The 27,236-nt window shown below is 35.3% G+C and overlaps 1 protein-coding gene and 1 pseudogene across 2 annotated transcripts in view; both read right to left on the bottom strand.

Annotated features, from left to right (window-relative positions):
* The window catches only part of LOC145265383 (N-acyl-phosphatidylethanolamine-hydrolyzing phospholipase D-like), a 49,735-nt gene that overhangs the window by 10,123 nt on the left and 12,376 nt on the right, over positions 1 to 27,236 (bottom strand). For both annotated transcript variants that reach the window (XM_080121182.1, XM_080121181.1), the window contains exons 2-3: positions 13,842 to 14,055; positions 6,972 to 7,463 (exon numbers count right to left, since the gene is read on the bottom strand). In XM_080121182.1, coding sequence (XP_079977308.1) covers positions 6,972 to 7,463; positions 13,842 to 13,994 — 645 coding nt within the window. In that variant the 5' untranslated portion in view covers positions 13,995 to 14,055. The remainder of the gene's footprint in view (positions 1 to 6,971; positions 7,464 to 13,841; positions 14,056 to 27,236) is intronic.
* LOC145265777 (5S ribosomal RNA) lies at positions 2,721 to 2,837 on the bottom strand (annotated as a pseudogene).

Below are 27,236 nucleotides of genomic sequence, written 5' to 3'. Positions count from 1 at the left end.
ATTAAACAAGCCACGCACGCAGGGTCCACTCCACAAGTAAAAAATTTACTTTCACCAGGACTAATGTTTATACAAAATTTCAAAAAAATTCAAGGAGTGGTTATTGGGAAAAGTACGAACGGACAAATGATTTGGGAGAAATTTTACCCCTATAATGGCTCCTGGGAGGTGGGGGGGGGGCAATCAGGGTTACCCGGAAAATCCATTCAGGCAATATATTACTTTCACCATGACTAATGTTTGTGCAAAATTTCAAAAATATTCAAGGCGTGGTTATTGAGTAAAGTGAAAACAAGCAAACAGACAAACAGAAATGAATTACTCAGTCCTTTTTTTTTGTAAATAATTTTTGATCTCCTGACAAAGTAAAGCCAGTCGGTGATGTCACTAAATAAAGTTTGTAAGTGATATGAGAAAAATAAGTCTGTGAAGGCATTAAAAATGTTTCTTATCTTAAACATTATTACATGTGGAGTCATTTCCTGCTAAAAAGGTTAATTTATTTCACCCATCGAAACTCGAGAAAGCGCAATTAAAATGCGTAAACATTGAAGGAGTAAAAATGAAGATGGCTGCCACTTGCAATTTCATAGCACAAGTAGCAGCCTTGACCTAGCAATCAAAAATCAAGTTCCAATGAAACGGGACGAAACAAGACAAACCTGACAAGTTGGAAACAGACAATGAAACAAGTAAAAAGAAATTAAAAGGAAAATAATTTACACAACATTTATTTTTAACAAATTTTTTTAAATAAAAGTTGTTTAAAAGTTCTTAAGGTACTTATGCACTGATGTTACTGTGATAACGTTAATTATTTTTCATTTTAAGATTTAACGGTTAGAAAGATCAGACGAGTGTGAAATTGTTTTAAAAAATGTTATGGTAGGTAAGTAGGAAGGATCAAACCCGGAGTCATGAGTAAAAGTAGGAAAATAAAGTGTGAAAAAAAACCAAAAAAAAAAAAACCTGCAACGTTAACAGTTCGGCCACCAAGAAAAGTCCATTCCAGTTGTTTAGGAAAAAAAAAAAAAAAAAAAAAAAAAAAAACGACTACGGTAGGTCGGCACGAACGTGAAAATATAATGTGAATTGTCCAGCATGCTAACCACTACGCCACAGAGCACTGCAGCTTAGTTTAGTGATTTTAAATAACTTCACATGAAAGAACTATGAAGCCAAACCGGTGTTCTCTTCTCAACTGTTCCTTGTGAACGATCCCCAAACGGTGTTAAGTGGTGGCAGGGGGAGGAGGAATTTATTAGAGAGAAAATATTTTACCACTTCCATTGATCTTAACCGATTTTGGCCGTGACTTCTCAGCAGAAAAAGTATAGAAATCTAAGATTATCGAGGAATTTGAGAAATAATAAGTCTATAACACACCTCAGATATTGTTCTGCCGTTTGTGCATATTATATTTGCATGAAATATCTTGATTTTTAATCCTATTAATGTCAAAATCAGACGGGAAAAAATGAGTTCATTTTATTTATATAGATAGAAGATAGAAAAGAGAAGAGATAGAGAAGAGATAAAATTGACATGATTTTTTTTTTTTTTAAATTTTAAAATAGTAATTTACGGAAATTGGACAGTTGTTCTTCTGTTTTTGTTTTGTTTGGGTTTTTTCTTCTTTTTCTTCCTCTTATATGCCATAGTGGTGGTGGTAATCCCTAGCATGACTTGAGATTTTGTAGTTAAGTCACAAGTGATGTTTAGATGTCCGATTACAATAAAAAATTTGAAAGAAGAAAACAAATTAAAAAATTTTTTTTAATAAATATCAATATTTATTAAAAATAATTTCACACTGGTCAACTTGGCCTCCGGGACAAGATCAAAGTGTAGTATCTGTTCTTCAGATGCTGCATTTCAATTTCTTGTTCTTTGTCAGTGGAGGAGAAATCCTTCACGACTGAGACAATTTTTATTTTTGTTCCTTTTCTCCATGTTAAAAAACGACCCTGGTGTCTAACTCTGTCCCGTGGGGAGGCATTGTAAACAGGAACAATTTCACACTGGTCTGGTCTTTCTAACCGTTAAATTTTAAATTATTATCAGAGGTTTCAAACAGTGAATTACTTTTTATTAATTATTTTCCATGTTTTTTTTTTCTTGCATTTATTCTACATAAGTAAATTTTCTTGCATTTATTCTACATAAATAAATTTTCTTGCATTTATTCTACATAAATAAATTTTCTTGCATTTATTCTACATAAATAAATTTTCTTGCATTTATTCTACATAAGTAAATATAAAAGTTGCTTAAACTATTTTCTTTTTAATTTCTCTTTACTCATAGAAATATTAATAACAGTTGTTTCATTGTCTTGCCAGTTTTTATTTGGTTCGTTTTATTTCACTCAATCTTGATTTTTTATAACAAAGTCAAGGCTGCTATTTGCATTACAAAATTCCAGGTGACAGCCATCTTGAATTCTATTCATTCAATGATCAAAGTGTTGGAAAGCACAAATGTTTCCCTGTTTAGTTTGTAGAAAGGGAGTTAGATGCCGCATAATTTTTTCAAGTACTTACAAGGACTTCCTTCAGTCTTGACAGACTATGGATACCCACTGTAAGGGTGCCAGCACATGAAATTTTTGTGGCAAGAATTGCACAATCTCCAACCACACCTCTCCTGAGTCGACATTGTTGAATACCAGTGGCAAGTGGAGGTTCAGGATGACTGGAAACAAATGCCGAGATAAGCGGAAAGCACAGCACCTAGCCTTCCCAAATGGTCACCCATCTGGTACTGGCCAGGCTCAACATTGCTTAACTTCGGTGATCTGATGAAAACCGGTGTATCAGCATGATTGTGCCGTACATACAAGAACTAATAATCTGAAAGATGATTACGATATGTATGCAAGTTTTTCTGCTCAGTTTGGAAAAAGGGAGTTTGGTGTTACTTAAAAACAAGAAGTGTAGTGGAATTACTGGTAAGCTGCGAGATAACCACTTTATGTTTCTGAATTTTTGAGATGAGGATTGGTTATTTGTATCATTTGAATTCTTCGGACTACTGTTCTCATCTTGAGTGTCATTTTCACAACATTTCGGTCAATGTAACCACAAAGAGGAGCCGTTGTTAGTTTGACCGCAAGAGTTAAAAGTCGATGGAGTACATTCAGGGAACTTTGGTCATTACTAACCAGCAAAGTGATACCATTGTCGACCTATTAGTGTTGTGGCCTGGAAAGGTCACTATGGAAGACATGGACATGGGTTAGAAAAAGGTATATGTATTTCAAACAAAACCAAATATACAAAGAACAAGAGTCGTAGTAATTAATCCAAGATGGCATATTACAAAGTATGCACACACACACACACAACCCTAACCCTAACACACACATCACGAGAGTCAGTAGCTCTCGGTTTATTTATACAGTCTGGAAGAGTTTATATCTTGTGTATGGGGGAGTCCTCAAACACTATTCTAAAAGTCATTTATGGACCACATTACTAAAGGACCGCTTCTCTGCAGATTCCAACATAATGGTCTTCAAATTCATATTCCTGTTATGAACAATTCCAACAATATTCAAACTTGGACTATCCCATCAATCATTCGAAATCTTCTCATAATATTTTTCATCCTCCAACTGATCATTATTCTATCTCATTAACCCTTATCCTCGAATGGCCTTTGACCTTGATAAATGGAAATTTACTTGTTAAAAAAAAAATATCTGGTTAAAACAATGTATTTATACTGAAAACAAAAACAAAATATACAAAGAACAACAGTCGTAGTACTTAACATCAAGATGAACTTTGACTGGTGTACTATGAAATACCCACACCACCACCATCACAACCATGAGAGTCGGTATTTCTCGGTTTATTTATGCAGTTCGGAACAGTTCATATCTTATATATGGATGAGTCTCCACAAAAGTCAGGTATATGTACGAAGTAAAACCTGGCCAGCAAAGATTGAGGACATGTGTTGCATGGAGAGAAATGATATGAAAATGATACAAATGATATGTAATATACAAGTCTAAAAACAGTCTCGATGAGATAACATCAGAGGAAGATTAAGTCTGGACAATATAGAGGGTTGTGTGCAAAACAGGAGACTTCATTGCTTTGGTCACGTTGAAAGAATGGATTTGAGTTCTTGGATTAGTAGATATAGAACAGTTAAAGTAGCAGGGTTAGTTCACAGGTGAAGACTAAGAAAAACATGAAAGGAAGTTATAAAATAACACGTTAGAGAAAAGAAGGATAAATAAAGACTTGGCCAGAGATAAGTTACTTTAGAAGTAAATTTCTAAAAGCTATCCAACACATGCCAGCATATGAAACTGTAGAATTGAACGTAATAATCAAAAAAGCAAGCGGCCATGTGTGTGTGCCTTGTGTGGCTATACAACTTTCCTTTAGGTGGAATCTGAGAGAGAGAGAGAGAAAGATTAAAGATGACGGCTGTGGCTTTATAAGGTGTGGTCTTGTGGAATCGCACAAGATCGTTTTTCGTGAAAGTTTGGCGAGGGGGGGACCATAGATTGAAGCTCAGACGAGCACTTTCCATGAAAATAACGATAAAGCAGGGATATGCTCGCAATGTCTCTTTTGTGGGAAAGAGGTTTCAGGGAAGAGAGAAGGGCATCCCCCACTAAGCTATATTTTGAACTCTGTCAAGGCAGGATAAGCTGCTTCAAGCAGCTCCTGCCCTTGCTGCTCAACTCCCCACTTAGGATGCCTCTTATAAATCTGACGTCTAATCCACAGGTCCTTGAAGGTTAGATCGTCAATATGAGCGATACTAAGGATACAATTATGAATTATTTTTAAAAAAGTGAGAGTTCTTGGGTTAGTAAACATAGAACAGCGGAAGACCAAAGAAAATACAGAAAGTAGTGATAGGGATGGATTTAAGAGAAAGACGGATAAAGACCTGGCCAGAGATAGATAAGTTTGAAAGTCTAATATATAAACGACCATCAGTCTGTTGGTCTGTCTGTCTCCATATTTTCAAACTCTATCTCCTCCTAAACTAAAAATGACAGAGTAGCTCTAGGTGCATTTCCGGGCCATTTTTTTTTTAAATTGTTTTTAAGAAGTCAAAAATGGGTCAAAATTAAAAAAAAAAAATCGTTAAACATCTTGCACATTCATCTTAGTTTATTTTTAATTTTTAATCAGTTTATATGTGTGTCACATTGGTGCAGTGGTAACGTTACTATCTTTGAATGCTACAGTTTTGGTTTGGATTCAAACTGATGGCCCCTGAATACCTTTTGTTTTTTACTTTTGAAATCACAATGGTAGTTATGTATTTTTGGTACCATGCTGAAATAATAACGTTACTATTTCGAAAGATAGGAGGGCAGGGTATTTTGTAACTATTCTGTGCTTCCACCTAACAATTTAATAAAAAAAAAAAAAGATACGTGAAACTTTTTTTTTTTTCTTTTTTTTTTTTACACAGTGATCACCACTTATCAAGGCCCGGAAGCCACTCAGGGATAAGGGTTATTGTAAGTACATCACGTTAGTGAGGAGATTTTATGAAGTGTTTAATTAGGGGGGCGGTTCATTAGGAATTTGTTAACATTAGACTTGAAGACATCCAAGTCGTAGTCCGGAGGGAAGCAGGCAGACGGAACAGAGTTCCACAGGCGTGCAGTTCTAAGAAAGAAGCTTTGCTCATGAAATCCGCGTTTTGATTTAGGCACAGATATAGAGTGGGGGAAATTTTTCACAGTGGATTCAGCTAGACGGGTGTTTTTCGTGAAAGATTGGCGAGGGGGGACCAGGGATTGGAGTTCAGACGAGCACCTGCCATGAAAATAACGATAAAACAAGGATAGGCTCGCAACGTCTCTTCTGTGGGAGAGGGGTTGCAGGGTAGAGAAAAGGGCATCCCCCACTAAACCACGAAGTCTATTTTGTACTCTGTCAAGGCATGATAGGCTGTTTTTGGCAGCTCCTGCCCAGATATGGCAACAGTATTCCATCCTTGGCCGTACTTGGCTTTTATATAGATAGAGAATTGCATCAGTAGTGAGATATCTTCTGGAGCGGTAGAAGGATCCCACCATCTTTCCTGCGACCTTGGCAATAGACTTGAATTTAACCTGAAAAAAACTATTTAAAAATAGTGCGGTACCAAAAATCCACAAGCACCATCACGACTCTATTATATACAATATATATATATATATATATATTTGTAGTCATCGACATACAGTCTTGTTTCGTTGTATCACAACTCATCAGTGCCACTAGACCAGCATCTCTTCCAAGCCAAGGATTGAACCTAGAACCGTCGTGTTGACAGTCGGCGGTTCTCCCACTCGATCATGGAATTGACGCCCGTAAATAACTCGTAGGAATGTCTATTTAAATAGACACCTTCCACCACTTTTATAGTGCTCAAATCGCATGTTTGTAAACAAACAAACAACGAGCTTCGCATTTTCAGCCAATTAAGTAGCGGGTGAGATTATTTATGACAGTGCTCTACCCAAAGAGGGGGGGCTTAAAATATATATATATATATATATATATATATATATATATATACAAAATATATATATATATATATATATATATATATAATATATGCAAAATATATATATATATAATATATGCAAAATATATATATATATATATATATATAATATATGCAAAATATATATATATATAATATATGCAAAATATATATATATATATATATATATATAATATATGCAAAATATATATATATATAATATATGCAAAATATATATATATATATATATATATATATAATATATGCAAAATATATATATATATAATATATACAAAATCCGAATAAATTAAAATATATTTAAGCAAAGCCAGGTGTCCCACCCCCTTGTTGTCCATCTCTAAAAGATGTTCAACACATGTCAGCACGTACAACAGATAATTAAACGAATACGATGATGTTTCCCCGATTAGTCGAATTATCGAGACAGTTCTTACCTGATACATGTCCAAAAGTCCTGCTCGTGAACTCCAGTGTTGACTGGGGGTGCACGCCACCGTGATCCCCGGATGATCAAAGAGCGTCTCCTCTTGCCACCACGTCATTTCCGTAACATTCTTACAACCACTCTCTTCCATCCATCGCTTATTACCCTCGGGGACAAACCAGTGCAACCGTGGACCAAATTTCGCCTCCAGCTCGACAATCGAGTTGTAATCCATGTGGTCGTAATGGTTGTGACTGATGACCACCATGTCGATGTGGGGTAAATCTTCCACCCGACATGGGGCATCTCGGTAACGTTTTGGACCGACAAACTGTAAGGGTGCACATCTTTTGCTGAAGATTGGGTCGGTGAGGATCGTCACACCATCAAATTGTACCAACATTGTCGCATGGCCAAGCCAGACAACCCGTGTTCCATTAACGGGAGATGACCGGAATTCATTGAAATCAGGTTGATGCAGTGGAAGCATCATGTCAAGTTCCTGAAAAAAAAAAAAAAAATGGCTTTATTATAGACTAGCAGGGGTACCCGGCTATTCCGGGTGTGAAGGTGGAGAGGGGGGGAGTAAATAACAATAGAAAGTCCAGGTGGAGAGGTGTTAAAAAAAAAAAGTGGTAGTAGCAGGAGGAGGGGGGAATCAAAACAACAGTGGGCAGTTGAGAGAGGGGTAAAAATAATGGTAGTAGCGGGCGAGGGATTAATGTCTTTAGCCAATTTTTTGATGTTTGTCATCCAAAGGGTTGATCTTCAAAATGATACCGCTCTCATGAAAATCTGTCACCTCTGTCAAAAGTTTTAGGCAGACATACATACATACATATATTTAAACAGACAGGTAAGATTTACATAATAGACTAGCGGGGGTGCCTGGCATTGCCGAGGTGTTTTGGAGGTGTAAAAGAAAAAAAAGTTTTGGTAGGAAGATAGGTTCAAACCCGAAGCCTTGACGCAAAGGTGGAAAAGAAAGAGAAAAAAAAGACTGGTATCTTACCCGCTCAGCCACGAAGGGTGAGGAATGAAAAACATTTTAATTTAACGTTTAAAAACTTAACGGAACAGGCGCGTGAATATAATAAGGTCAAACATCACGCCATAGAGGGAATGAAATCCCGCACTTAACTTTTGCTGCGAGGCAGTGTTTTCGTTTTTGTTTCCACAACTTTAGCTGCGTGGTTCCCCAAGACGTTGGGAGGGGGGGGGATTGGTTGGTTGGTTTTGTTTTACAGCATATCAACCCTTTTCAGGTTATTTAATGCCGAATCCGGTGATTTTGAAGAAAAGTTTTTAATAGAATATATTTGTTTTTTGTCAAGTCAGTTTCAATTTAACCCATAGTTGGGACCCTAACAGGTACTACCACTCCAGGTCAGAGTGGACCTGGGAGCAATGGCAATTAAAGGATGGCTCCACACTCCCCAAAACCCACAAGCTTGGGCCTCACCATTGAATATAGTTTAAGGTCATGTCCAGGACCGGGAGGAGTGGATCAGCTCCCCATAAAAAGGGGAATAGCAATTGTCTGATACAAGGGGTTTCCCCCACAAACCTTATTGCTTTTGTGGACGTCCCTAGCACGGGTGTCAGGGAGTTTTTTATGCTGAAAAGCCAAAGAAACACATGTAGACAAAGAAATATTGTGAAAATAGTGCGTAAAAGTCGTTCAAATAAAAGATAGACGTGACTTCCCTTTGTAAATCATAGATATTATAATCTAGACAGTATGTAAAAAGTTTTAAGAACGAGTGACCCCCCACCAAGCGCCCCCCTGACAAAAGCCTTTGACGGACATACAGAAAAAATGCACACACACACTAACACACATTTTGCCTTTTTATATATAAACATTAATTGCTTACCATAGATTAATATTCTCACCTAAATCATTAACTTCCTCCTATCCTCTTCTCACTAGCAAAAAAAAAAGTTATTTTAAAATTTAGAGTGAGCTAGGATCACTTTCATATATAAATTTAATGTAAATGACCCCCTATTTCCTGAACTGTTTAGCACTTTAGAGCAGTTAGCCAATTATTGGGAGGGGTGGGTATAAGCAGAGAAAGGCCAATAATATTTCTCAGTTTTCTTTCTTTTAGACTATTTGCGGAACTAAAAGTTGAAATTATACCTTACTACATAATTCATGGCTAAAGTATGCCTCACTCGTGCCAAGTGGCACTCTTAGTACACCCAATCCAGAAACAAAATTCCACTTGAGATAATACAGATGTTATGTCCACTACAGCAAAAGCCAGCCAGTGACAATGATCCTAGGTAGATTAAACCAGTTTCCTCTGAAGGAAGAAGTGTCAAGAGATTATCAAATTCACATGTGGTCCCCATTCACATGTATATTCCCATTAGGAGAGATAGCAATGTTAGGTTTCAGCAGTTCTTGCAGGGAGGTGTCAGTGTTCTCCTACATACAGCACCTGGTATTCTCAAATGATCACCCATCTGGTACTGATTAGGCTCAATGTTGCTTAATTTAACAAGAATCGGTGATTATGCTATATATCTAAAGTTGATAGACTCTTTGATCAATCAATTTTTATGTCCAATGATTAAACAGCTGATAATTCTCAAGTAGACTTGCTGTGTGACCTATCCAGAATGACAATAATATCATATATGATATATATATATATATATATATACATTCAAGCAAAACAGACAAGAAGAGATTTTAGGTTTTCTGTTAACCTTAAAGACAGCTGAGTTTCTGGGTTTTTAACCGACAAGCAATTGTGTTCAATTGGAAAGAGATGCTTTGATTTGATGGGATTCAAAACGCAATCAGGAGTTATATATATATATATACTAACATTTCAGCCCGGCGTTGCCCGGGTGTTTTGAGGTGTATGCTGAGCAAAACAAAAAAAACGGTCAATTTTTTTAACTTTGACCCCTATTATGACCCCTTAAAAGTTATTGTTTAGGGCTCAAATAAAGATCCATGTCCAAGGAATCTATATCTAAAATTTCACGTGTTTGGACTCAAAATTGTAGGAGGAATTTGGTAGAGTTCTCAAAGGTCAAATCGTTAAACTTTGACCCCTTAATCGCCAAATTTCTGTCCGAAAACCAATCAGATCGATTTTCCCAAATCTCAGTACCCTGTATATCAAATTTCGAATCTGTAGGCTTAAAATTAACAGAGTTATTGCGTAGGGAAATGTATACAGACACACACAGACACTTTCACTTTTATATATATATAGATAGATATATTTTCAAGCAAGAATATGCATGGATTTTTTTTTTGTTTGTTTAAGATTGGCTCTAGGTACAGACAGCTAAAAGTGACTGTCGTTTGGTAGAGAAACCAAATGTGCGCGAGCCTTTCCTAGTCTCACACAAAAACACACATTCACATCTCAAGCTATATTACTTGTCATATACATACGCACACACAAACATATGCGCCCACGTCCACACACGTACATATATTCACGTTCGCGTACATACACTCACATTCACGTGTATATACACACATGCTAACATACACACATGTACTCACACACGCGCACACGTACGCACACAAGGACGACGTCACTCCCTTTCAAAGGAAATCCACACATGCGCAAAAGACACACCGGAAACACCTATAAAAGGAAGAGACAAGTTGTTTCCAACTTTTTTCTTTTCGGCCCAGCTTTCGAGCTGGTCGGTCAACGGACCGACCGCGCATACCTCACGTCATTTACTACTATGTGGGACAAAAAGCTAACAGACCGTACATACACATTCTCACTCTTTCTCTCTCTATCTACTACTGGTCCCTGAGAACACCTTCGCGTAGCTGACTGCTAACTGACGTCAACCCTCTATCCTTTTCTTTGTCTACACGATGGACTGCCACTTCTCGTTCTATTACATTACTCACTTCTTTTCCCACGCGCGAACAAAGGATAGTGACCCGAACTTGAGATGAACACACATTTCCTTTTCTTTCTACAACACCAGTCCTGCAACGAATGATGGTTACACCCGCGCGGAGATGAACACATGTTATATCTAAAACATTCATTCTTTCAACAGTAAATAAACGACGTTTATCTTATCCATCAATTGAGTCTTTTTGTTTCCTTCAATTCCATTCGTTTCATCTATATATTCATTATATCCTGGTCCGCAACAAATGTGATTGTAACTTCATAAAATAAAATATTGTTGCTTTTAAATTATTGTTGTTGTTGTTGTTCATCATCATCATCTCTAGTACTGTAACAGAAGGATTCTCTTTCTAAACAAAACCACAACTCCAGGAGATGACGGTGGTTAAGTGATTAATGACAAACTGAAAACCTGAGTCTGCCAAGTTCAAATCCAGCTTGTTCCATGGAAACATTTTCATTTATAGATGTAGGCAACCTTCAGGTGGTCCCTCCTGTGAATACCCACTATCATTCTAGAAAGAATTCAAGCTAGAAAAATTTTGTGGAAATAAATGCCAACAATTATCATCATGCATGATTCAGCAACCACAACTTCAGTTTAAAAGTTCACTCTCCCAGGCTTTGCCTTCTCTCTTTGAGAAGGAGTTAGTTTATTGCTAACTAGCAGGGGAACGGCTTTGCTTTGGCAATGCTAAAATATGACATTTTAATTTGTCCAGTTTCCATATATATTATTATGCGGTTGGGATTTCAAAAGTAAAAAAATGAAAGTATTTGGGTGGCATCAGCTAGAATCGAAACCAAAATCAAAATTGTAGCATTCAAAGCAGGTGTTGACATTTTACAACTGTATCAACATGACACGTATAAAAACTGATTAAAAATTAAAAATAAACTAAGATGAATGTACAAAATGTATAGCAACTGTTTTCAGTTTTGACCCATTTTTCACCCCTGGAAAAATATTTAAACCATCTAAGGACCCATAAAAGAACGGTCCGTAAAAAAAACATTTATTTGAGGCCCCTGGTACCGCTCTGCGACTTTTAGTTTCGTACGAGATAGAGCTTAAAATATGGAAACAAACAGACAGGCATGTAGCAATTTATATATTAGACTAGTTAGATTACAACAGCTATCAGCAATTTCTCTTACTTTCTTTCTGTGCCTAAACCTAAGCGAAAATACCATGAGCAGAGTTTTTTTTCCTAGAACTGCTTGTCTATGGAACACAATACCACGGAGCTGCTTCACAGATGATTATAACATGGTCGTTTTCAAGTCCATGTGAACATGTTCTTGAAGAGTCGTCCTTTAAAATAAATTAATTTATCAAATTTCCATAAACCTTTATCATTGAGTGGTCGAGTCTTAATGAGCAGTCATTATATGATGTAAAAACGAAAAAATATGGCCTATTTAGTGAAAGCCAGGATCGGGGACGAAATACAGTGCTAAAGTGTTCTGGTTTCCTTTAGACAAAGCTGATCTATTCTTTGTTGTTGATTACCTTTTATTTTGATACTAGCCTGGGTGCCCGGCGTTGCCCGGGTGTTTGGAGGTGTGGTAATAGGCAGGCAGGCTCAAATCTGTACCACGAAGGCGGAAAAGAATGTGAAAAAAAAAAAAAAAGTGATGTCTTTGTTGTTGTGTCCATCACCAAACCGGAAGTGACGAAGGTTTAAATTAAGGCTAGTCAATCGAAAAGAGGGGATGACTTTCAAAAATATTGGTGAAAAAAACAACCCTTCCCTGTAGAAAAGTGCCCAGTTGAGGGTGAAAGAATTAATGTTTTTGGCCAATTTTTCGATATTTTTTGTTCGAAGGATCGAGCTACAAAATGTTAACAATCTTGTGAAAATCCGTCGCCTCTGTTGAAAGTTTTAGGCAGACATACATACATACATGCATTTAAACAGGCAGGTGAGATTTATATTATAGACTAGCGAGGAAAACCCGACGTTGCCTGGGTGTTTGTAGGTGTGTGTGGTTTTGGGTAAATCAAAACTCCAAGGGGGGGGGTTAAAATAAAAAAGAATGTTTTGGTCGATAAGTATGAGGATCGAACCCGAACCGTTGAGGCAAAGTTGGAAATTAAAGTGTGAAAAAAAAAAAAAAAAACATTGGGCCACCGCGAGATGCTAACGGAAACACGTTTGAATTTATTTAATTACTTGGATTTGGCAGGTGCACGTTTTAATGACTTAATGAGGTCAACTTTTGACTGCGGGGTAGTATTTCATTTAGTGCGGGAATGCTTTTTTTTTTATTTTCCCAAGACGTTGGTGGTAGGGGGAAACAGCTCCCCTTGTCCAAATTGAATAGCAATTGTTTGATATATGGAAAATATTTCCACATTGATACAAGGTGGTTGCTTTCGGACATTTCCGCCGATAGACGGAAAATACCGCCAGAATTAGTGTCGCTTTTATTAAAGGAAAAAGACTAATCCACATGCGGCGAGCGACAAATGTTGAATATTTATCTTCCCGAAGTCAAGCAAATTAAATAGACAGGCGAGCTCCATTGTTAACTGTGAGATATTACGATTTATATGTGATATAGAAAGTTTTAAAAAGTTGTGAACCGACCGACCGCTTCTCTGAAAAAAGCCTTTTGTAGACATACAGAAAAAGCAAACACACATACAAACATTTTCGCTTTTATATATAGATGGAATTCTGCATTAGTTTTCTGTTATTAAAAAAAAAATGCAAATCATTTTTATTGGCTGAAAATTCTGAGTTTAGCATTTGAAATTCTACTTTCTTGAGAAGTGAAAGGGAAGAGTAGGTAAACGAATGGACAAGTCATTAACTATGTTCGGTGTTAGTCTCCTCACAAATACCACAGCATGGGCTGTCATTCAACATGTCATCCGAATCAGAGAACGAATCAGTTCAATCGTTCCTGGATGACAGCAGACACCAGTTACGAGTGAGTAGTTATCAACAATTACTTACTTTTTGGCTGGGGATGTTACTATTGTCTGCGTCACAGAAGAAGTATTTGCATAGGTCAAGCGTCCGCGGATTTTTCCAGGTCGGGAAAGGGTTATTATATTTCCCATCAACGTAAATCGGTTTGGAATAAGTTTCATCAACAGTTCCTGCCATGATTGATTGGAAAGCTTCAGCACAGTTTGCAGTTGGAAAGAATCTGTGTCGAAAGATCACACTAAAAAGAAATTTGAAAATAAAAAAAATTAAAAAAAGATACAGCAGACACATTTTTTTTTTTTTAATATTTGCGCATTATTAAAACTTATACAGAAAAAGAAATAAAATTTTAGTTAGAAAGGAGACTGTATCAGAACACACACGAGCATGTGTGAAAATAGCAGCAGCAGCCAAAGGATAGATGGCTAGCAACGATATTAGCAGTAGCAGCAATGTTTGAGCACATATGCAAATTAGTGTGTGCAAGCTTGCATCACAAGAAAAAGAGAAAAAAGGACAGCACATGGTTGGAGAGAAGAAAAGTGCTGCTGGGAAAGATGAACATGCAATGCTGAAGACGAGAAATGGTTGATTATGCCCGGGGTGTGGTCGAAGAGAAAAGAAAAGTGTGTGCCAGGCAAGATGAACTGTCCATTTCGTCTGCTATGAGATTAATAAAACCCCGCCATCTCAACATTAGCTTAAAAGTCTCTTGCCACCACCACAAGAGACTTTTGAGCTGGTGTTGAAACGGCAGGGTTTTGTTAATCTCATGGCAGATGAAAAGAACAGTAAGAAAAAAAAAATCAAGAAGCAGACATTGTTTGGGAAGTAATAGTAATAATTGCCTTTTGCTAAAACAGAAAAAAAAAAAAAAGCTGAGTCGGATTCATTTATTTTTGTTTCTTTCTTTCTTTCTTTGAGATGGTACCAGACAGCGAGGGGGTCCAAGCGAGGTTTGAACTGTAACAAACACGGTTCAAACATAACAGCCACGTTACAAGACAATTTTAATTTGTATTCCTTGATGTTGATTTCAAACCTACCTGATCTTGCATCTAACATCTTGCAGATAAATTAAACATACTACATTTTACAGTATGACAATGAAAATTGTCTAATCAGAATAAAAACGTTTAAAAGTCATTTATCAAAATTACCAGCATTCAGTCATTACAGGAAGTAAGTACATGCCCAGGTTCATCCATTACAGGAAGTAAGTACATAACCGGGTTCAACCATTACAGGAAGTAAATACATAACCGGGTTCAACCATTACAGGAAGTAAGTACATAATAGGTTTATTTTACTCACAGTAGCAAAATTTATAGCAAATCAAATTATTCAAGGCACCGTTTTATCATTTGTCATTGTTCTGAGGGAAACAACTCTTTTTTACTAAGAGATTCGTTCATTTTTTCATCTCATAATTTAGGATGCTAATAATGCTGTCACGAGCGGTTTACAAAAATATACTTTTATGTTTTTCATTCTTTTTTTTTTTTTCGAAGGGAGAGTATTTAATTATAGAACTTGTATAGTTTTAACAGGTGCTTCTGCAGTTTAATTAACCGTTTTTCCCCAAGTAATGTGCCAACATTAACCGAGCAGAAGAACCCTTTAATATTTCAGAAAAATTTTGTTTATATTGGAGAGAGGCGGCGAAAACTTAATTTTAGATATAAAATATTAACATTTTTAATGCAGTTTGATTACAAACGAACAGGTAAAGCATAATAAGTGCTCTTTTTTAATAATTTCCCAATTGCATTTAATTAAAAAATAATTTATGTTGGTATTAGTAACGATTAACCTAAATTATATGGTACAACAATAACAAACGAAAATCGGCATGTCAAAATCAATGTTTGATTCATCAATTTATATACTATTTGCATCCTACTTCGAAAATATGAAAAGATAAATTTATATGCTAGATAACATGGTACAACAATAAGAAATTAAAATTGGCTCGTCAGAATCAAATTTTCATTTGTCAGCTTAAATGCTACTTGGGTCTGACTTTGAAAATTTGACAAAATAATTTTATATGTAAATACATAAAAACAACACAGTACGGCAATAATAAATGAAAAATAGGCTCGTCAGAATCAAAGTTTGATTTGTCAACTTAAATGCTATGAGGGTTTGTTTCCTCGGGTACAAATCTGCAAGAATTTAAATATAATGTCAACAAACATCTTGTTTCACAACTCCTTATTAAGTATTTTACTATAAATTTGATCTCTAAATCAAAGTAATTCCTTACATCTGGATGCAATGTGCCCCATTTAGGGCAGATATAAGTAAAAAATTAAAATTTAACTAAAAACAAAAATTGGTTATATGTCCTTAAAACGCTACCTGACCCAAAAGTATTTTATATTAAATTGGCGATAAGGAATTTTACTCCAACTTCCTGACTTCCTGCTATCAATTAAATCAGAAAAAAAAAAATGGTGTATGGGTAAAATTTGTCAACTCTGTATTTTAGGTCAACGCATAAGAAAATAAAAAAAAATTTGTTGCTGCAAATTTAAAATTGTATTTTTTTCCGCACAGGCCGCCTAGTCATAAGATATGATTAAATATATTTTAATTCATGCAGATTATGTATTTATTATTACTAGTGAGACCTGTGGAAATTCCACAGTGAACTCATTCATATGTAATATATTGATGTTGGCATTCTGTGGATGTTCAGCATAAATGGAGACGCTCTAATATTGTAGCTATTTTGTTAAAACTGCAAAAATATCTATCTAAGCTAGCAGGGACGCCTGTCATAGCCCAGTCGCAAAGTATGCTAAAATACCATATTTTAATTCTTGCAGATTTCGTATATATTATTCTAGAGTTAATGTTCTATCGATTTTTATATATTATAAAGTTGTGATTTCAAAAATAAAAAATATATCCATATGACTTGAGTTCATCGGCTTGAATCGAAACCAAATCCCAAACTTATATAGATATATGTATAAGTAACTTTAGTTCCTTCAGCTATAATCGAAATCGAAACCAAGATTTATGAAGAATTCTTGATAAAATTATTTTTTAAAAATAGATTATTGGAGTACCATCAGCTATAATCGAAACCGAAACCAAAACTTATGAAGAATTCTTGGTAAAATTATTTATTACAAGAAATGGAAGTACATAACAATTAAACAACTCAGATGTAAGCGTGACACAGAAAATAACACACGCTATTGTATTATTATATAGATAGAGCCAATTCTTTATCAATTATTATATTGTACCTAATATATAATAGTGATATCAAAAGTTAAAAAAAATGACTGTGCCATCAGCCAGAATTGAAACCGAAACATACAACTCTCCAATTGCATTCTTTTGCCTCTGAGCCACGCCCATACGCATATAAATTGTTAAAAAATAACGTTGTTTAACCTATGTTTGTGCATGTAAAGACGTTTAGTCAACTACTCCTGCCACTGTTTTGTTTTCAATTTTGACCCCTTAGCAGCAATTTTTGCTGGCAAAAAAATCGAAATTGTGCTGCAGATCTAAATACCCGGCTCAAACAAAAAATTAACACTATCAGAATCTACATGCTTTTGCCAACGCAAAACAAGTGTATTCATATCAGTAATGTAAGAATCTTACGTTCTGGTGACGATGAAGTCGTTGACAGCATTTTTCATATCGCTTAGGTTTTTGAAGCATTTCTCATGCAGAAAGTTGTCGAGATGCTTGAAAAAATGGTAGTCAGTAGGTGAGATACCTGGAGAGTATGGTGGATGAGGAAGAATAGGGAAAATCTTTTATAGTGGTTGTAGCTAGACGAGTGTTTTTTTGTGAAAGTTTTACAAGGGGGGGACCATAGATTGGAGCTCAGACGAGCACTTGTCATGAAAATAACGATAGAGCAGAGGCAGGCTGGTAACGTCTCTTCTGTGGGAAAGAGGTTGCAAAGAAGAGAAAAGGGCATCACCTATTAAGTGTCAGAACTGGTTTTGAACTTATTAAGACCGGATAGGTTGCGCCAAGCAGCTCCTGCCTAGATGTGGCAACACTACTTCATCTTAGGATGTACCTAGTTCTTATACAGATAAAGGATTGTCTCAGTCGTGAGATACCTACTGGAGCAGTAGAATGGTTCAACCATTTTTCCAGCGATCTTGGCAACAGATTTGATGTGCGTGTTCCATTTCAGAGTTAAAATCAATTTCGTATTACACTTGTAATCTTAAGAAAAGCACACTTGAAATTTGGATATATGCTGAAATAATCGTTGAAAGCACTACTTCCGTTTCCTTTTTGTTAAAATTTTGAATATTCTAGCATATTTACACATTTAAAGTGTATTTTACTTAAGATTACAAGCGTAATAGTAACTCGATTTTAACTCAAAATTGTTCCTCATTAACTAATATTGAACAAAAACAACAGGATGAAACAATATTTATCACCTGTATCTAATTTTTTAGCACATTATCTGCAGGCCACTAAACTGAAGTTTTACCAGGTCTCATTTTTCTGTTTTTTGGTAAACTAGTATATGATAGTGTAGGGAAACACGTGACTTACCTAACTAGCATGTGTGCGTAATTCAACAGGTCGGCTGTGGAACAAAATGAATGAAGAAGAAACAAACAAAAATGGCTGCCTTATCTCTTTATATGCCTTCAATGTTACCACCTGATATGCAGATGAGATGCTCCTGGTTGGAGATAAAAGAGGGTTAATTTTTCAGAGAGGAGGTTCATTTGGAAGTTGGATTTTGAAGTAAGTTCAATCAGCAGAAGTGCGTTTGCAGTTGAGAGAAGGGGCGTTACGTATACGGAAGTTTGGACAACAGTGTCAAACTTAACCAAGAAATTGTTGATGTGAAGGGCAGAAGAAATAACACTCGAGTTATTTAATTATAGATAGATTTTCACAACATGTTCAGTATTATTTGATACAAAATACAATAATACCAAAACTTTCTGAAACTAACAGTCAATTGATTTTTCATGTAATGTTTAAACAAATGCATGTTAAAAAGATATTGTTAATGATTTCAAAGTACGAGCACAAAAAAAAAAAAGGAAAATTGCGAGCACAAAAAAAAAAAAAACAAAAGAAAAAATAGGATTAGTAAGCAGGCTTAAACCCGTAACGCGCCAGAGGAAAAAGAGGTGAAAAAAAAAAAAAAAAAAAACGGATGTGTCTACGGTGGTTGTGAGACCACAGGTGGTCGAAATAACGCGTTTTATGCGACGTCGTGGATGCGAGGGTTGAATGACTTGCAAAAAATGTCAGCTAAAAAACCGACCCTCCCTATAGAAAACTACCCAGTCGAGGGTAAAGGAATTAATATTTTTGGCCAATTTTTTGATATTTGTCATCTGAAGGGTCGAGCTTCAAAATGATACCGATTTAGTGAAAATCTGTCGCCTCTGTCGAAAGTTTTAGGCAGACATACAAACATACATACATACATTTAAACAGACAGGTGAGATTTATATCATAGATTTCTACTTTCCTTTGCTCCAAAAGTAACGACGATAATATTAACCTGTATTTAGGATTTTTATCCTCGACCCTAAAATCAACAGAGATTAGACCATTCCTGTAATGATCCGGCCCCTGTTGATTTTGCAGTGGCAGTTTAATTCTGTGAAGTTCTAGGAGCTCCACCCTTCCAGGCTCTGCCTTCTCTGTTTAAGAAGGGGTTAGTTTATTACTGATCGCCTGAGGTGCCCTTACTGGGGAATGCAGGCAGGGCTGCCCAGGCAGTTTTTGCAGGTCAGAGTACCCCTCCTCGAGAGCACTGACTTCTCAATCTCACTTTTTGACCCCAGTGTCCAAATTCTCGCAATCGGAGAGAACTAAAAGCTCATGTTAACCCGTATTTAAAGTTAAGTATTAGCAGGCCACCTGACGTCACTCGCTCATAAAATATGCTTGCATATGATATTTCAATTTATGCAAGTTTCGTATTTATCATTATAGAGCCAACTCTCTATTGATTATTAGGTGCTAGTGCATTGTACCAACCGGAAGTTGGTACGGACCAGATTTCTCATAAATGTCAGCTCAGACTCGACCTGCACACGATGTTAACTGCTAAAATATGTCAAGCGCCGATCAAAAGTTGGAAACATCTAGGAAGCTCAATTCAATTACAAAACAGAACGAAACAAAAAATTAACATTCATTGGATACTAATTAGAATTTTTCCAAAAAATAGAAAACTAATCAAAAATAACAAGCTCCCATAAACTTCATGAATAAATATTTTATTTTTTGTATACATATGTAAAAACATTTTTCTGCGTGATTACAACGAAAGTACTATTACACTTTATGCACCGGTAATTGTTTTAAATTTTTTTTTTATTGGGGGGGGGGGATTGCTGGATTAGGGTTTAGGACTTGCTCTAGTGTATGTAATATTTTATCATAGAGAAGCACTTAAGTTCACTTACACCTGTTAAGTTCTAATTTTAGCAATTTTGACCCCCTTAGCAGCTATTTTTACCAACTACAAACCAAATTGAATTTGTTCCACAGATCCAAATCCCTATATATTAAGTTTCAAGTCTGTAGACCAAAAATTGACAGAGGAGTTTGGTAGAAACCGTTTCTCATACACACAGACAGGTCAGTTAATATATCTATATATCTTTACTCCTATAAATTTGTTTTTCTTTTGTGTGTATTGATATTCATATTAAAAACTCTCTTTTCTATTTATTTATAAAGAAAATACAATTTCGTTATATCTTCGTTGTGGAATTGCCTTCACTAGCAAACGATCTAGCTAATTTGCAGATTCTTTTGAACATCCATTTTAATTAATTCCCTATTAGTTGCTTCGGTTTTCTAATGGGATAATCATCTTTAGTTAACTATTACGTGTAATTATATTCATGCAGATATTCTACATGATTTATACTTGCATAATATTTGCATAAAAAGTTTATCGTAAACACAAAATTGTTTCCATATATATTTATGTATACATATATATTTTTGTTTAACAAATTTTGCCTACCAAACTCCTCCTAGAGGTTTTTGTCTACAGACATGAAACTTCAAATATAAGGTATTTGGATCCATGCAAAATTTTATATTTGGGGTTTAGCCTGGAAAATCGGTGCAAAAATGTGAAAATTAAGAAAAATGAAATTTGTCAGATGAAGGTCGAAAACTGGCATTACGAATGCGTAAGGTAGTAGCTATTGGTTCATGTTTTAATTTTTAGCCTTGCAGTAAATACGTTTTCATAGCCCAGTCATTGATGGCAGAGGCAAAATAAATCATGAGCTGAATGTTTTGGTTTCGATTCTCGGTAGTGGCACATGAGTCTTTTTTTCTTTTTTTTTTTTTTTAAATACTTTTTAAATCGTTACTATATATTGCATCCAATCTGTCTATCTATATATCTATAAAAATGAAAATGTCTGTTTGTCTTTTCTCTATGGTAGTTAAGGAAGACTATTATACAGAAAGGCATTACTTTACATATTCACACTTTTTAATATATACATATGCACATAACCTTATGAACAGTACATAGGGCCCGAGCAAAGCCAGGCAGAACTGCTAGTATATATATATTAAGAGAAAAGAAAGGAATTAGAACAGTAAATTAAAATTTACAATTACATTTATTATTCTACAGAATACTCCAAAAACAATTTTCAAAATCTTTATTCCTTAATATTTATATTAGATTGAAGTTTACTCCTGCTTGTATTTGTATTGGATAAACATTTCATTTGCATTGCCTTGACCGTTTCTTCTCACTACTCGTTCAAGCAGCCGCCAATAGCGTAATGGTTAGGAGCCTTGACTGCCGTACAAACGGTCGGGTTTCAATCCTGGCTTGAGGTAGTTGCCTGTCTAGCCGTACTGATGAGCTGTGAAACAGCGAAACAGTACTGTATGTGGATGACTATAGTGCTCCTCACCTTGAGTTGAGCATATTGAGATGTGAAACACGAATTACCATTAGCATATAAGCGACGCTCTTTGTGTAAACAAATCGAGCGGAGGTATTTCGGACGATATCAAAACATCGTCAAACTCACTACTCGTTCAAGCAGCCGCCAATAGCGTAATGGTTAGGAGCCTTGACTGCCGTACAAACGGTCGGGTTTCAATCCTGGCTTGAGGTAGTTGCCTGTCTAGCCGCACTGATGAGCTGTGAAACAGCGAAACAGTACTGTATGTGGATGACTATATATATATATATATATATATTATTATTAACTATAATAATTATTAAATACTTAGAGACACTAGTGTTTCATCTTTTCAGGAATCATCAGTGCAGGGTGTCACGATTACTGCCAATCGAGAGATTCGAACCCCGGCAACAGAAGTCATGTCTGGCTTCATTAGCAAGGACCCAAACCATTCAGCTACCATCGACTGCAAGAGATACAGTTGAAATTTAAGTTTTAATTCTTAATAAATGCTTTTAACGTCAGTCAGAGAGTGACCTAATCATTATATGACAATCTACTCGTATGAGCCAAGTTGACCGACTTTATTACAACTGAAAGTGCTCAACGATAAGAAACAGGTTTCTTAAACGGGCTGACAATTATTTACTGTAATAATTATTAAATACCTAGGCAGCATTTTTTCTCTTAAGCATATTTCTCGACTGAGTTGCTTGATAGAACTAACTTAGTTTATGAATTCAAATGCCCTTTGAGAGACCATGTCTCCGATAGTAAAGGTGAAAACCTATACATAGGTATGACTACCATGACACTTTTGAGGCAATTAACTATGCGTCATTCTGAAAATAATGCTATTATTTAACCAATTGACTAATCAGCATTCCTGTCATTTGTCCCAATTCAAGATTTAAGATTGACAACACATCTATACTTGAAGAGACCAATAATAAATGGGAACTTGAAATACTAGAAACATTACAAATAAAATCTAAAAAACCAACTATTAATAAAATAACCTTTATCAATAGTAATAATATGGCAGTTACCATAAATTTTAACGACATTTGAAAAAGGGTCACTATTTCGGTCGGTCCCCTTTTTGGGGCACCTCCGACATTAGTGAGAGAACGAGAGTCCTGAAAAAGAACGGTTGTAGAAAAGAAAACATTGGTTATAATTAAGTGCAACGAGACTTTAGGATTGATGATGTTTTATAAAGGTTTCCAAGATATAGGGTACAAAGAGGATGGTACATTTCTTTGATAAAAGTCTTTACCCAGGGAAACTGGTCTGTCGCCTATTGATGCTTCTATTGTTCCCGCATGTCTGAGACAGATTTCCTCCTTGTATCTCCCTCCAACACAATCCTCTATTCCGATTGGCTGAAACCTCTGGTGACGTTGAGAGAAGAAAGGAAGGGAAAAGTAGAAGAGTAGGGAGAAAGAGAGAAATAAGGGAAGCATACCGTAGCAGCATTATAGTAGTAGTTCACTACAATAACATCCTGAAGTGTTTGTAAAGTTATTAAAATACTTAACCAATGAGATAAATATACATGTTATAACAAAAAATTATATAAATTGTTCAAAACCGATTAGATTAATCTATCCCTGACGATGAATTCAGAAGGATTGGAAAGTACTCGGACTTATGAGAAATGTAGCGATTATATCAATCAGATCCTGCTAGAAGTGAAGACTGTTATTCGGAAATTGGAAAGGATCAAAAACAGAATTAATAGACAAAAAACGTCTATTTTATTTCATGAAATTATATATATATATATGAGAGACAGAGGGGGGAAGGAAGGGAGAATATTTTCAACAGTGAAAGTAAAGGCCACTTAAATAGCAAAATAGCTTTATTCTATGAATTAAGAGTTACTTCCCTTGCATTGTCAAAGCAACATAGGAATTTCTATTTTAAACTATGACATAGTTTAAAATAGAAATTCCTGGAAATTCCACTTTCTATTTTTAAGAAATTGTTAAGAAGAAAAGCAAATTAGGATTTTCCGAAAAAAAAAAAAAAGTACTTCCTTCTTAAACAAAGAAATTCATTCATATTTTTTAATGGTAAAAAAAATTTTTTTTTAAATAAAAAAAATAAAAAAAGTTTTGAGGGAAATGGTTTCCCCCCCCCCACCGTCACATTAAAACAACCTTGTCACATATTACTCTCGTGGAGAAGCAATTACATAGCAATATCCACTTCATCATGGACTTCGTGTCTGCAAGCAGAAATTGCGAAATGTGTTAGCCGCCCTGATGAGCTGTGATACAGCGAAACAGTACTGTATGTGGATGACTATAATGCTCCCTATCTTGGGTTGAGTATATTGGGAAGTGATAAACAAATTGGCATTAGCGTTTTAAGTGATGCTCTTTGTGTAAACAAATCGAGCTTAGGCGTTTGGACAATGTTTGAACATTGATAATTCACATGCCCGTCATAGCAACAGCCAAATAGTGTAACAGTTAGTAGCGCCGACTGTCATCTAGGCGGTCAAGTTTCAATCCTGGCTTCAGGTAGTTACTTCGATGACATATGATACAGCAAAACAGTACTGTATGTGGATGTGAATAGGTACTTGTACAGTTTAATCAACACATTAAAAAATGAAAATATCGAAAAAAGGTTATATTGTACCTATTCGTTTTGGACTGAAGATCTTCAAAAAAAAAATTCACTTAACTTGTAATCGAGTATTTTTTTTTTTTTTTTTTACAGCAGAAAAACGCGTTTTTATGACAGCGTGTATCTTTGAATTTTTTTTTAACATGCCACGGGGAGATAACTCAGTTTAAAACGCCGACACTCCCTTCCCATCTTTAATACTAGCTTTTCTTCCTAGAAATGGAACCTTTTGCTCAGTATCATAACAAATTGTTTGTTTTTTTTGCTGTTAAAAAAAAAAAAAACTACTTGAAATTAAGTGAAATTCTTTTTCAGAGAACTTCATTCCATAATGGATACATGCAATATAATCTTTTTTCGATATTTTCATTTTTTAATGTCTTGATTGTTCCCTTCAGCTACCTGTGTATATATATATATATATATATATATTAAAAATCAATTATTAAAAATAAAATTTAGAGTAGGGATCAGTTTCGCGTTTCAAATTAACGTAAAATTATAAAAAAAAAAACCCATTCACTGGCTATCGTGTAATCGGATAACATTTTAAGGGCGTAAAAAATATATTTTTTTTTTGTTAGCTGGAAAAATTAAAAGTCTTCATTTTATTTTAATTAGGTTGAATTCTGAATAAGAATCCTTGTTTTATCGTTATTTCCATGGCAGGTGCTCGTCTGAACTCCAATCTCTGGTCCCCCCTCGCCAATCTTTCACGAAAAACACCCGTCTAGCTGAATCCACTGTGAAAAATTTCCCCCACTCTATATCTGTGCCTAAATCAAAACGCGGATTCCATGAACAAAGCTTCTTTCTTAGAACTGCACGCCTGTGGAACTCTGTTCCGTCTGCCTGCTTCCCTCCGGACTACAACTTGGATGTCTTCAAGTCCAATGTTAACAAATTCCTAATAAACCGCCCCCTTAATTAAACACTTCAGCAAATCTCCACACTAACGTAATGTACTTGCAATAACCCTTATCCTGAGTGGCTTCCGGGCCTTGATAAGTGGTGATCACTGCGTAAAAAAAAAAAAAAAAAAAAAAAAAAAAGAATCCAAATTCGTAAATGTATTTTTTTTTTTTTTTAATTATGTCTCCTTGTTCCCTTCAGCTAACAAAAAGTATAAATTCAGTTCATTCTGATGGAAATAATATTCAATAAATATTAATGGCGGACCTGAACGAGTTTACCTCCCCTCCCCACTCACCCCTATTTTTTTTTTTTTTCGGTTTTTTTTTTTTTTCGATTTTTCCCCCTGGATTATTATTATTATTGAATGGACACTAGTCTACCAGATTTAAAAAAAAAAAAAAAAAAAAAAAAAATGAAAAAAAAAGTCAATATTTAAATATTTTTAGGGTGCGCATAATTTCTAATGCAACGTGCTAAATCAATCGATCACCAATTTTAAAACCACTCAACGTTTTTAAGCCAAAGTTCGCGAAGTTAGCTTTTTTTTTTTTTTTTTTTTTTTTTTTTTGGTAAAACATGCGTAGAAGGCTCTGTTTTACGATTGTTGTAAAAAAATGGAACGGAAATTTAATTTTGTTTGGATTTAAATTCGGTACATTTTTACATTACGTCCAACTCAATCGTTCACATTCGACATGTCAACTTTTATAAGTTTTTCGGGTATGCTGACAAGGTTGGGGTGTCTATTCTGAAAGCCGTTTTTAACATGGGATAGTTGAGGATGTCTATTCCGAAAGCCGTTCTTAACATGGGGAGGTCGAGGTGTAAGCATACCCGAAAACGGATCAAGTAAAGATTAGATACCCCGTAGCAGACGACAAAAATAGGCGAACAATTCAAGAGGCACCGGTTGTTCGATCTTGACATTACCGTTAGTGGTTTGTTAACTTGTAAACAGGTCAAATAGCAGACATATTCGAATGTTCGCGAGCAAGATTTTTTTTTAAATATATTTACAAAACTTTTAAAGATTTAAAAGAAAGTATATGTTTACAAAACATTTTCTTTAATATCAAATATTTACAAAACTTTCAAGGATTAAAAAAACTTTTTTTCTATTTGCACAAAACTTTTTGTGTAAGTAACAAAACGAACGTAAATATAACAAAATATATTCAAATAAATGGGTGTCTTTCTGAGTGCGTTTTTTAATATATTTACAGAACTTTAATAAAACTAATCATTATATTATTACGCTTATCGCTCCGTCCGTTATCATGCTGTGCATCCCTAAAAAAAGAAAGTGGAATATTCCAAATAAACCTGTCACCATTGAAAAAGAAATTGAAAAAAAATTGGTGTCGCTGTTGAGGCAAAGCTAATAAAAATGATTTGTCTTTCTTGGCCTTTTGGCTACGATCAAAGTGTAGTATCTGTTTTTCAGGTGCTACGTTTCAATTTCTTCTCTCTCAGTGGAAGAGAAACCCTTTACGACTAAGACAATTTTTTCTCCACGTTCAAAAACGACCCTGGTGTCTAAATCTGTCCCGTGGGGAGGCATTGTGAATGGGTACTATGTTTAATGTAACAAAGTTTTAATATTAAAAAAGTACCTGGAAAAAGTTATTTCTGATTTAATTACTAAATGCCCTGGAAATGTCACTTCTGATTAATTATAAAATGTCCTGGAAAATGCCCGTCCTGATTATTTTTTTTTGTTTACTTGCCTCCCCACAAGGGTGGAATTGGACATGTAGTCGGTTAAAAATTTAGGGGGAAATCAGCTCCCCAAAAGGGGCACTCCGGTCAATAACAAAACTAAAAATTGTATCAGTAATGAAGGATTTCTCCTCCATTAACCAAGACCAAAAAAGGGGGGATTTAAGTCACTGGAATGCTGAAACTGATACTACACTCATTGCTTCATTTTGAAGCAATG

Source organism: Euprymna scolopes, chromosome 40, assembly GCF_053919585.1.
Source record: "Euprymna scolopes isolate OS-2025 chromosome 40, ASM5391958v1, whole genome shotgun sequence".
Taxonomy (NCBI): domain Eukaryota; kingdom Metazoa; phylum Mollusca; class Cephalopoda; order Sepiida; family Sepiolidae; genus Euprymna; species Euprymna scolopes.
The sequence above is the reverse complement of the archived record's forward strand: the minus strand, read 5'-3'. Positions and strand labels throughout refer to the sequence as shown.